The sequence below is a fragment of the Lonchura striata genome, chromosome 12 (assembly GCF_050655825.1).
Source record: "Lonchura striata isolate lonStrDom1 chromosome 12, ASM5065582v1, whole genome shotgun sequence".
In the NCBI taxonomy this organism is placed as follows: Eukaryota; Metazoa; Chordata; class Aves; order Passeriformes; family Estrildidae; genus Lonchura; species Lonchura striata.
In genome coordinates, this window is record NC_140714.1 from 22,475,165 (window position 1) to 22,487,992 (window position 12,828).

The 12,828-nt window shown below is 41.6% G+C and overlaps 1 protein-coding gene across 5 annotated transcripts in view; it reads right to left on the bottom strand.

Annotated features, from left to right (window-relative positions):
- Positions 1 to 12,828, bottom strand: part of LOC110478256 (nuclear pore membrane glycoprotein 210-like) — a 27,373-nt gene continuing 14,545 nt past the window's right edge. Inside the window, exons 4-6 of one of the 5 annotated variants that reach the window (XR_014958217.1) lie at positions 10,448 to 10,556; positions 8,889 to 9,013; positions 1 to 1,275 (exon numbers count right to left, since the gene is read on the bottom strand). Coding sequence is in view for 2 of the 5 variants with exons in the window: in XM_085590840.1 (XP_085446966.1) it covers positions 10,458 to 10,556 (99 nt within the window). In the remaining 3 variants the exon portion in view is untranslated. Of the gene's footprint in view, positions 10,557 to 12,828 lie in introns of all 5 variants that reach the window. The other 4 variants (XR_014958215.1, XR_014958216.1, XM_085590840.1 and 1 more) reach the window with 4 other exon arrangements.

Sequence of the window (12,828 nt, forward strand, 5' to 3'; positions counted from 1 at the left end):
TTAGCCAGTTCTCATTTATTCTAAGCGAGTAAACTTATACAGGACGTTCTCTTTACATAGGAGCACTTTTTGCACTATTTATTCAGCTCATGTTTTGTTTATCAGTACCTCAGCAATGCTGTTCCACTTTCTATCCCAGAGGAATGTGTGCTGCTGGACAGTTCAGTTTTCCCTGCAGCTTCTGTGTGTGTATTACTCATTTTCTGATTAACTATCATGAAATTGTATGGTCTGATTTAGAGAAGAGCTGAACTATGCAGCTGCAATTTAAGTTAATAGGAGCTGGGCCTAGAAAGATGTGCGATATTAAAGGTGTTGGCAAATCAAGCTCTTGCACTTTAAATCGCTCCCCAAAATACTGAGGGTTGTTTATCTTCTTTACTATTTCTCTCAGTGAAGTTGGAAGCTTTCTTTGTACACATGTTAGGAAGGTAAGTTCACTAAAGGCTGGGATATTAGGGAGGAATGTATAAAATTGCCCATGACTAAAGAGTACAATGTGTTTACAGTTAGTACAATTCAAACTGAGTAAATAAGAGGTAATGAGTATTTTGCATCCTGTGTTGTGAATGAGGTCTGTATCTTAATACTTCCTAGCTTTAAAAGCAGAGTGTGCAATCTCAGAATTTATTTCCTTTCTCTCATCAGCAGGCGGTGGTGATGAGTATTCAATGTGAGAACAATAATTTTCCAGTAGCAAATACTTCTTAGACTTAAGTTATTTTCATAAGGATCAGCAAGGTGCAGTTGGGACCTTAAAGCTTATTGATGAAACATGACAGTGAAGCATTGCAAGTAAACATCCAACACATCTTTCAGTGCATATCTGGCGGTTTTAAGAACAGAGTAAGGCAGGGGACATTGATGAGCAAATCTACAGCTTCCATTATATGGTAAAATTACCAAGTGAATTGTGTGCTCCCTTGAATTGTAAGTCATGCATTGCAGCAATGGGTTAGCATTTCTTTTGGCCAGAGGAGGCTGAGCTGGGAGGCAGCCAGTGCAGTCAGTGTGTGCTCTGAGGAGTCCCCGCCTCAGGGGTAGGAAGGAGTCACTAAAACATCAGGGGCTGACTCAGCAGCGTTGCTGCACTGCTCCCCTTTTCCTTTCTGCGCTGCTGTGAGATCCATAGGAGTCAGCACAGCCGTCCTGCCAGGACAGACAGTGCAAACACCTCCTCTCAGGGTTACCCGGTGTGCTGGAGAATGGGAGCAGGATACACACGCCAGGAATCGGAGGTGATTTTACAGACATATCAAGTACACCTGAGTAAGTCTGAGAAAGAACACAAATGGAAATCGTCAAACAATAAATGGTTGTTCCCTAAGAAGCTGAGCCTTTTGTGGAAGAATTTCAAGAGATTTTAGAGGCAATCAAAATACATGCAATAAATAACAAAACACCAGGTGCTGATCATGTTTCAACTGGAATATGAAACTAAAAGGGAGGGAATTACTGAAAGATTTTACAAACTCACTTGGATGGTCTGAAGATCTGAAAACACTGCCAAGGAACCAGACAGACATGTACTCTGATCAAATATTTTAAATCTATCAATTTCTGAGGGAAATATATTTTTCATAAAGCTAGAAAAATGTGTGTCAATATATGATTAGGTGATCTGTTGTCCTTGTTCAAGAAAAGGAAGTATTTGAATGGCACAGTGATGAAGGACCATCTGGACAAGAAACACCTGGCCTAATTTTCAGGCGTTTCATATTTTTAAATGTCTGAGTAATTTAAAATATTTTAAACTTATCTTTGAAGCAAAAGAACACACCCCCCAAGAGAGCCCAAACCCAAACAACAAAACCAACTCTGAATAAATGCAACTTAGAAGGTGAAACTCCAGCAAAATGGTAAGGCAATAAGGTGTGGAGGGTTATTTTAAAGTGTACTGGGTGAGAATGACTCAAACCAGCTCCAATCCTAACCCTTGCAGGTATGTCTGTACTTGTGTGTTAACAGTGTAGGACCAGCTCTGTGAAGTTTCAGCAGTTGAATGCATTAGGTACAATTTACTTGTAAGAACAGTTTTATTAAGCTGAAATAATCAGGGCTCACCCAGTAGAATGATGAAAAACATTCTCCATTATCACACTCTTGAACCTCTCAAATAAAATAGTATTTGATTTAAAGGCTGAAGAATGACTGACAAGCACTAGTAATACATTTAATGAAATGCCTTTTCCTGCAGGGATGCAGCTCTGGTTGGGAAGAGAATGGGGAGTTGCCTACACCATGCTGGGGAGGAGATGAAAAGGGCAAGTCAATAGATTTGACAAAGAAGGTGGTCTGGGAATAGTAACTTTAGAGCAGAGTAACGGTGATGGGTCTCTTTTTTTGACTGATGCTGTCTGTGTTTACGCTGCAGAGCACAGCAGTATCCTGCAAAAATCACTAGGAAAGATGGTCAGCTTCCTTCCTGCCTGGCAGGTTGCTGCTCCCCTTGTCTGTCTCACCCATCACTGAGATCATAGCACATATATTTCCTGACTGACCAGCTCAATGGCTTTCATTGCTGGGCTTTTTTCTGCTTAATTTGCTTGCTGGTTCCACCCTCATAGCTGCAGAGCCTTGAAAAGTATCTCCAGCAAAGGAACTTCAGTCAAAGAAGTATGTAAAGCATCCAATATATTAAAAGGTACCTAAAAACCAACAACAGAGGAACAGCACTTCAGCTGGTGTCCCTTAGCACCAGCAAAAGACTCAGAGAATCCCGGGATGGATGAGGCGTTACACTGCATTACCTCACAAGGGTATTTGAGACTTACTGAGTACAGAAAGAGTCCTTTTCCAGTTATTTCTGTATCACTTTCTCCACCAGTAATCACATTCAATTTACTGTATTAGACTTTTATATCTTCATACACCTATGGAAGGTTTTATGAGAACATCCTCTCAGCCTTACTACTGCTTTCTACAGGGGTAATGATGGACTGACAGCAATATAAAACTGAATATTTTGGTTATCCTGCCAGGATTTTCCTTCCTTCCAAGGCATTAGGCCAAAGGAAGGCATACATTCAGAAAATGTCCAAAATTAAAGCAGGCAGTTACTGGTGTCGAGGAAGGAATGCTCAAAATTGATGGAGGTTCAGTTCATTCAGGTTATTGAGACAAGAGTCCTTGTGTTTAGAAAATGGGTAAAATAAGAGCCAAGCCTGCCTTTCTTTGCACAGCCTCATCTGCCAGGGATGCTGCTGGGAGTTTCCCAATGTGTACCAAGTACAACTGAGTCCCCACAGAGAAATGCAGCCTTTTAGATCCTGTTCCTATGGGATAAATCCATTCAATATGCAAGACTTTCCCAGATGGTGTAAAACCCCAAGACCTCACTAATTTATGCAGGATGAGTCTGATAACATTGAGATTATGAAATAGCTGCATCAGATAAAAATAAACAATTTTCACTTCAGAGTTTATCTACCTTTCTAATGTAAATTTATGGTTATTAAAGGAGGTTATTTATAGGTGTCTTTTCGAGCTGTTACATAACAGTGCTTCTGCCTTGTGCCTTTGTACACAGATAGAAATCACATTAATGAGCTATTCACCCCACAACTCAATGAATGCAGGAGTGAGGAGAATTCACAAGATAAGACAAGTAACAAACAAAAATCCCAACCTTTGCTTCTGCTTTAAATACACCAGGGAAATTTAGCAGAACACAGAAATCTTACATCTTGAAAATAATGAATACTATTTATGAGCAGGCATGTGAATATGTTTAATACAGTTAATAGTAGTACTAACAAAAGTGAATTTGGTCTTTTCAAGGTTACTTGGTTGCAAATTATGCTATGTACACCTCACAAATCTTAAGTAGGCATTCCAGTACAATAATTCCGAGTCTGTTTTAAACATTAACACTCTTCTGAATTGGTTTGCTATTTTTTATGCATTAAACACCAACATGTATAAAATCCCATAATCTTTTCTATTTTTCCCATTCTCTTCATGTAGAAGTCTTCTGATCTGATTTATCTCAGCACTGACAGTGATCTATAGGGTTCTGTACCTAAAAAACAAGGATCTCAGACTTCCCCATCTACAGAGACACTAGAAAGTGTCTCTAAATTTGCATTTCTAAAATTGCATTTCTTAATTTAAAGTATTTCTTTTAATTCTAATCTATACATAAGTACTAAAAATTCAACTCCTCCTGCCCACCTTGAAGAAACCTAAATTCTGTTACATGCACAGTGAGTCCTTCACTAGAATGTCAGTGGAAAAACAGGAGGTGCTGCAATACACCACAGACTATAACAGATCATGTACTGCACTCAGGTGCCCTGATTTCTGTTTTGTCTCCTAAAATCCTTTCAGGGTCACTTTTCCAGGTAAGCTATCTACCAATCAAGTTACTGTGGGGAATGGAATATTCAACATTGAAAAATTGGATGAATTTATGGAGCAAAAAAGTTGTCTTTGATGTGAATTTGCAACTGCAGATTTGTAGCAAATAAAAAGGTTAAATACAATGTCCCTGAGACAAATTCATTGCAGATAGTGAGGCACAGGACAGTAATTTTAAAGGTCAGGCATTTTGTAAGTTCTTCTAACCTGATTAAAGGAATCTGCTTTGATAGAACTTACTGAAAACTTTAGTAAAGCATGGCAGATTTCCCAAAGAACTTTATGGTTTCCCATGGAAAGGCCTGTTAGTTTAGTAACACCGGTTTAGTTCAATAAATTTTTAATTAAATGCATTATTACACCTGCACACTTTCTGTGAAGTAGCACACTTTTTGTGCTAAGAAAATTTGGTCCCTCAAAGTGTTCATGCATGAAGGAGGTTCACTTCAATAGCATATGAATATTCATTAACATTTTTTGTTTTCTTCTACCTCTCCTTTGGGACAAAGTTCAAACAAGATGATTTGTACTTAGAAGATACTAATTAGAGTTTTTAAACCTGTATAAATTACACACTTTTTATATGCTGGAGTATTGTAGTTCCAGGAATAACTCTAGACTTTTTGCTGAAATTTATAACACATCTAAGTTTTAATATATTAGTTTTTATAAGAGTGGCAGAACACTAAGAAACTGCCCTTTTTTATGTGGTTTGGTGATGTTTGTTCCAAATATATTTTTTGCTTTCAGAAATATCCACTACAGATACTATACCAAACTATCAGAGAAATGTGGGACTTTTTCTGATATCCAGAAAAATCTAAATTACTTTGAGAAGGCAGCATGTCCTGCCAGCATGATTAAAGCTACAATAGTCATCAGTTTGGTTCATCTTGTTCATCTTTGACTTCAGGCTTGATTAGCTATAAATGCTCACCTTGTCCTCTCTGTATCAAATACCTAAACAAGCTTTGATTTTCCAAGGATATTCTAGCCAAGGCACTTTCAGCAGTTTCATAGGGGGAAAATGCTTAAGGTGCTGTTTTATAATTCAGTGATTCCATACACAGCAAAGGGAACAGGAATACAGAGGTAGTTTCCCCCCCTCTTTTAAAATTAGATTTGGTTTTTCCTCACGTAGCCTGTTTTTTTTTCCCAAGACCCATAATTAAATTCAGTGAAAATCGCAGGTACTTGCACTTGCAAAGTTTTGGGATGGGTTTTGGTTTGATTTGTTCTTCAGCTTCCAAGTAAATCACAAGTCATCCTGATTTTCCCTGTGTCAATACTGTTGTTCCCATGCAAAGAGTTCTAATTCATTAGGCTGTCAGTTTTCAATTCAGTAGGAGGTTAATATTAGTATGTCCCAGGGATCTGGACTGTAGTTAGCATTTAATACACTCATTCATTATCCAGAAAGGCAGAAACTAAGTGTAGAACAGAAAAATGAAGTCAGCAGGATTTGCAGATAACAAAATTATTTATCATCCTAAGAGAAGGCTGTGATAAACTTCACGGGAACAGAACTAGGCAAGTTGGCAGCATAATAGTTGGTGAAACTCAGACATTGACAAATGCAGGGGAGAGCATGGGAGATTGGCAAATCTGAACTGCCTGTACCCAGGGCCCTGTTCTAACTTCTCACTACCTGCTAAGGGAAAAAGAACACCCAGCACAATTAGAGACTCTTCTCGATGCCCAGCAGCACTCAAAAGCTAAATAAGGTGATGGAATACAAAAAGAAATATCCTAGAAAAGACCCAAAATACAGTGGGAAAACATTTGTTCCTGTTTTCCTTTGAAGTTCACAAGAAGCTGGGGTCATTCCCGCTCACCTGGGATCTATCATAGGAGAGGGCCCTGTCTCTAACAGCTCCTAAATCCATTCTCAGGTGTATTTTATTGCTGAGGCAGGAAGCTGGAAGCCCATCATCAGAACTCGTGCTGGCTTGTGTAGAACCTGTGAAGGTCGTTTGCCTCCCTGTGCTTTTTATTCTGGAGATGAGAGCATGCAGTGAAATTGGGGTGACTGTTCTCACCCAGAAAAGAGCTGCTCCCCACAAGCTGTCATCACGGGTGCTTTTACTCCCATGTGATCTCCCTAAGCACTTCGACATCCATCTGCCATTTTATTTCTCCTCACCAGCCAACAGCTTGGCCCCACCAGGTTTTATGTTATTTAGAAATATTTCCTCTTGGGATCCTGGGAACAGACTTGTGTTCTCCTTTCTTCCCCACCGGCCTCTCTTGTTGCTTGTGGGTCCTTTTGAGTAAGTTGTCACTCTCTCAGATCACTTCTCTGCATAGCCCTGCTAAGGAGGTGATGAAGAGACAGGAGGATCTCTTTAGAAGTTGATAAGCATCTCCCATGCTGCGCCTGGAGCCAGGCTCAGTTGCACTGGAAGCACAGGAATCCTACAGGACTAAAGATTTTTGTCAGATGAACTCTGCTCCAGCAGAAAACTGCTATTTGAACTTTTCCATCAGTGGAAGTGTCAAACAGTTCTGGTAGTGACCCAGACCCAAAACAGCAGAACAGTGTTTGTCAACAGATTTTCATGCAATCTGTAAATGGTTTTGCTCATTTCAGTTTACTTTTAGTTTAGAATGTTATTTTTTTTTTCTCGTGTTAGAGGTTTGTGAAAAGTTGTGTGAAACACAGGAAAAAAAAAAAGAAGATTCTCTATTTAGCCCAATTTTACAATCACTGAGTTCTACTAAAAATTTCTAAATCTTTTAAGCACCTCAGACTGTAAGAGCCCCCAAAGTGCCATTCTGATTTATGCAACTACATATCTGATATAATTCATAGAAAGAGAAAAAAAGCTTTAAAGCAACTCTGCACCATGCAGTTTCTCTCTGTGAATTATTCTCCCCATATTTTTATGTAATAATGTAAATTAATTACAAGGATGCCAATTTTAGCTCTGTGTTTATCAAATGAAATTACAAAGAGATTCCCAGGAGTACACTGTATGAAAGCTTACATTTTTAGAAATATTTGAGTTGATGAGAAATTAATTTTTTCCTTATTAGTTCTAATTTCACAAACAGAATCTTCTTTGTTCCTAACTAGCTGCTATAAGAGCTTTGCATCTTTAATTATTACTAATTATTGACTAAAGATTTGTTATTATTTGAAAGTTGCAGCCTTTTGGTTCTAACTAATGAACAGGATGGGGTGAAGGAAAAAGGTACTGAATTATTCACTAACATTTGGTTTAATTACAATCAAGTGACCCTTTCTAAATTGGAAAGCACTTGGTGAAAAGCAGAAGACAAATGATATTTTTCTGTATAAATAATGAATAGCCCCATTTTTAAAATTTAAACACCACATTAAAAACCAAACAAACAAGGAAACAAACAAGGAACAAAACCCACCCTACACTATCCATTCTGGAGATTTGCCATAAGATGTAGTTTTTTGTGAGCTCAGAACACATTCTGTTTGACCTTTCTGGAATTCTCTTTCAGAGCTGGTGTTGCACCTGCTTGGCTTTAGGGAGTGTCATTTTATTCCACTAAAAAAATATGCTGAAAACTCTATAAAAGGTTTTTCCTTACAGCTTATGCCTGGTTTTCTTCATGCAGTGAACAAACCAGATGAGTTATACTGCAGGACTGTGTGCAAGAACACTATTTTCAAGAAACTGTATTTTGCTTCAGAATTCAAATGTGAAGCAGGATCTCAGTCACTTAACTATGCACTTTTTAAAATCCTAGATCTTATTATAAAGGACATATTTAAATTAAAAACCAATTTGATGGAGCATAAGATACTCCTTCAGTGGAAAGAGCAGTTGAAAGAATCTAAAAAATTTATTAACTTTCTAAATTCTTTTCAAAATGCATCTGTCCAATTACAGGTGCTCTGCTCCTCAGCACATTTATGCACATCCTTATCCTTGGATACTGCATGCTCTTCAAATCCTCATGGTTAAATTGCATCTTTTGCTGTAAATTCATCCAGATTTGTAAGATGAGTGTATCTGAAGTAGATGCATGGCCTGGAGTTCACATCAGCTTGCCTAAGCTTGTATTTTAAACAGTAAGAGCTTGGAAGTTTGGAAATGCTGTCCTGAATGAATCCTGCCTCTGGAGGGGTCAGATCAGTGTGTGTGCTGCCAGGGCCAAACAGTCCCTACCCTGCATCACTGGCAGCAGCCAGCTCTGCCCAAACACTCCAGGAAGAGGCAAAGAGCAAGGACAGTGAAACCCAAAGTGTATTGCACTGCCAGGAGACAGCATCAGTCCCTGTAAATGTTACCTACAGCTGCTTTCAAACCCAGCCAGGGTAACTCGCAATCCTCCATTTCTGGAGTGACCTATTTGCCAGGGAGTTTGTTCCTAATGATCTGTAACTCCATGTATTTGTTAGTTCATCTCAAATCCAAAGCATGCAGGGAGGTTTTGTGCAACTCTCTGGAGGATGCTGGCATCACACCAAATGAATGGAGCATTTGCAGTGGAATAAAAGTAATCTGTGATGGCTGATGTCATGCCTCTGGCCTTCAGCTGAAACGCACCTGAAACTGTGAAGAAGGTCCTCCCCAAAGGCTTGGTTGTCTTGGCAATTTAAACAAATGAAGCATACTGCAAGTGTTCAGGTGGGATTATGGGAAGGTGGCTTCCAATTTGGGTAAATTTCGCACTGTGAAGAGAGAAATACTGCATTTCATCTCCTTATAAATCTGTTCAGAACAAAAAAAACCCAGAACAATATTTACATTGTTTTCTTTTTCCAAATGCCACTGTTCAGTTGTGCAAATATTCAAATAAACCAATAACAGCTTGCCAGAAGACAGGCTGCTAGGAAACACACAGTTTGTCTCCTCCTCATTATTCAAAAGTGTGCCCTGAAACATTATCTACTGCATGTAATTCAAACCATGGTCTGTTGAGGAATAATTAACTTCTTGTTCTGTCACATCCACCCATCCAAGACACCCCACTAGTGAACAGATCTCAACATTTCTGCAAACGAGAAAAGCTGTAGTGTGAAAGTGGATAAAAGACTTACACTGAAGATGGTGGCACGCATCAGCAGTTCATGATGCCACAGTACAACTTTTTACTTTTTCTCTAGATCACACGCATAACGTGCACTCATTTTTGCATAATAATTGGGTCACAAACTACAAGCATGTGCCTTCTACGCTTTTGTAATTGGTCATAAATTTCTCTGTTTCTTGGTGTGGATGTCAACACACACTGGCATTGCACGCTTCTTCTCCCTCAAAGCTGTTTACCTCACTTGTTCAAGGACACAGCTGTAACTCATCAAGGCTGAGGCTGCCTGCAGCTCCATTCCTATTCTACAATTCCCCTTTTGTGCTTTTCAACCACAAATGCCATGTTTCCCATCTTCTGCAGGGCCCTTTGCAGACAAGATAGCAAAGACGGTACAAGCATCTCCCGTGTCGTTTCCATTAATTCCTGAATGCGTTTGCGAATTGATTTTGATTCATCTTTTAAATTCATGCAGCACATACCATTGAAATCTTCACACACATGCCCATGGGATAATAACAAAAATCAATAGCTGCATGGTTTCATGAAGCAGTGTGGCAAATGCTATCTACATTATCATCCAGAGCAGAAACAAGCCAGTGGCTGTGTGTTCCCTTACGTTCCATAAATGAATGTCACGGCGACAGCCTACTGATGGTGTGTTCAGTGCTCTCTGCAGTCTGTGCTGTGCAGTGCAGCTTACAATGGTGCTGTACTGGGCGTTACCGCACCTGACCAATGGTGCAAGGCCCCTCTACTGTTCTACGGTGGATTCTTGGCCATGCACTGTCTCTACAAAGTAAAACTAGATCTTTATGCAGTGCTCTGGATTTTGGATTTTTGCTGGCTTGCTTTGATCTCTACCTAACTGCTGACACCAAGCAGTGTGATTTTGATAAATCAAACTGCCGGGTGTAATATTTCAGTTTCTGGTGCCACTTTGTTTGGTTTAATGCATGCAATAGGGTCACCCAAACATTCTCGCTATTCCAGAGAGCCACGTGAGCCACGGCAAGGTCTGTTGCTCCGAGGGGTGTTATCCAACACAGGCCAAACACAACGAGCAGGCACTCACTGAACTCCTGTCATTTGTGGAGACACACGAATATCCACGTCCCCAGGTAACAAGATCCCGTGCTTGCAAATTGTGAACCCAGACTGGAGCAGGGTCTGTCACTTGGTGACTGTACAACAAAAAATGTGTTAGAATAAGAGGTATTGTATATGAGGGAGGAATAATAAGTTGGTTCAGTGTAAACACAGCTTTCCAAACTCTTGCCTGCAGGGTTTCACCCTGAGTAGCGGTCATAGTTGTAGGAGTAAGGATGTTAATACTACTAAATGCACCAGTGGACAATGAAGGCTGTGCTGATTTTAGAACTCAGTGAGGAGGGAAAGTAAGGCTATTCAAGCCATCCCCTTTACACAGTGGGGGAAAAAATACTAAGACTATGCGCTCCCTGCTCTGCCCGCAGCCTCTGGCAACAGAACTACTGTTGGTGCTCAGGGAAGACAATACTTTCCCCCCTTAACCCCTGTATCAGCTCACAGGGAAAACATGAAGGAATGTACAGTTCTAGTCTGTCTGCTGCTACCAGTGAGCATCCTCCTGGTAACTGTGATCAGGTACAGGAACCAGGAGAGAAATCTGTGCCACTTGACCAAAAAGCATGAGATGGGCAGAGATTATCCTTCCATAGTTCTGCCTCAGAGACACAGCAGACCTGGGGCTGATTTTAATGATTAGAGAGAGGCATTTCAGCAATGGCTATAGCACTCTCCAATTCTAAATAGTATCCAGTTTCTGAGGGTTTTTTTTTACTGGCAGTGCCTTTTTGAGAGGTGACATCTCCTGCCCCCTCAGGGATCACTCCGGTTCTTCAACAGAAATAACACAACTTGCCCAGAATTCCAAGCATTTTCATTTAAAGATTAAGTTTTTTCCTTATTCATAACCCTCATGGACACCAATTGCAGATCACAGCTGAGCCTTTTAAATGACTCCTCATTCCCATTTGCCACACTCCAGGTCTGATAGACTAAAAAAACATGAAAGTACACAGTAAGACATCTTTTGTTTTCCCCGTCCTGTGGGAGAACATTTTAATGAGAAATGAGAAATAAGAGGGAGGTGGGGGAAGGCTCTGTACAGCCCCCACTGTTCGGCCCTGGCAGAGCTGCTGGCCTGGCTGCCTCCCCTTAGAGGCTCTGATGGCACTGCCCTGACCACCGGCGAGTTAAAACACACAACTGTTCTATGACAGGACACACACTCATGCCAAAGCACATCAGAGACAACAACTGCACTTTGTTAGAAACTGTGGGAGGCCATGGGTCTGACATTGGAATGGGAATGGCCTGGGAGGAAACTCCCTTCTAGTTCAGGGTGAGAAACCAAAGCTTTTTCCCAGGGTTCCCCCTTGTCTCATGTAAATCTGGCTTTGTCACTTAAACGGTGCTCACTCCCCTGTGCTGGAAAACTCTGTATCCTCTGTCCACCCATTGGTCTCTGTCTAGAACCACACCCCTCTCCACTCCCCATTGTTTGTGGCTGTGTCACCCCATCCCAGCTCCTCCCTTCTTGCCTAAGCCCATTGGTTTGTTCATACCTTAACCCCTCCTACCCTTTCCCGGTTATATAACTGTTACATTGGGCTCAGGCCATGCTTTCCCCCATTCCCCTGGACCTCTGTGACTCTGATCAAGATAAGCCTGGTCCCCTCCTTCCAGCCCCAACAGGGTTGGTGGAGAGCCAGAGAAGCCCTCCCTGTCCAGAGCCTAGATAAGGCCATGACCCTTCCTGTTCGCCCTCTTTCCCCCTGCTCTTTCCCCCAGACCTCATGGAATAAAGAGCTGGACAACTACATTGGGGTGAGAGCCTCTTTCGGAATCTTTGCCCATCTCCTGATGTTACTCCCCTCAAGGCCTCATATCTCTGGGCTAGCCTAATAGTTTAGGGGCTGAGAGAGGGAGAAGTGCCATATACCTTGTCCCCTCCCCTGCGTGGGGCTTGGTGCCTTGTTCCTGAGTGCCTCATGCTCCTGTGAGAGAGATCAGCACCCTCTCTCTCTCTGGCTCCTTGATACCAAGACCCTTCAGCTGTGGCTGTGGACCTTCCTGCCTGTCCTACCCTCCACCTCACCTGTATCCCGCTGTCCCTGGACCCTCTGCCATTCCTACAATAAAACCCAGTTGGATTCCTCAAGTCAAGAGCCCTCCTTCTCTTGCTGGTTGAGCACGCCTTTCCTACATCTGTGCCTGAGTGTAGGGTGGGCTGGGGGAGCTGGTGGTCCGGCCTGGGAGGGGATTGCTCTCGGGAAGGCAGTCACGCCGACAGCCCCTGCCCAGGGGTTCCTGCGAGAAACTGCAGCGATGGTTGTTCCACAAGCTGAGGCGAAAGCAGCCTGGCTCTGAGGGAAGAGCTCCACGCCCGTCCCGAGCCCCCTGAGCAGCAGC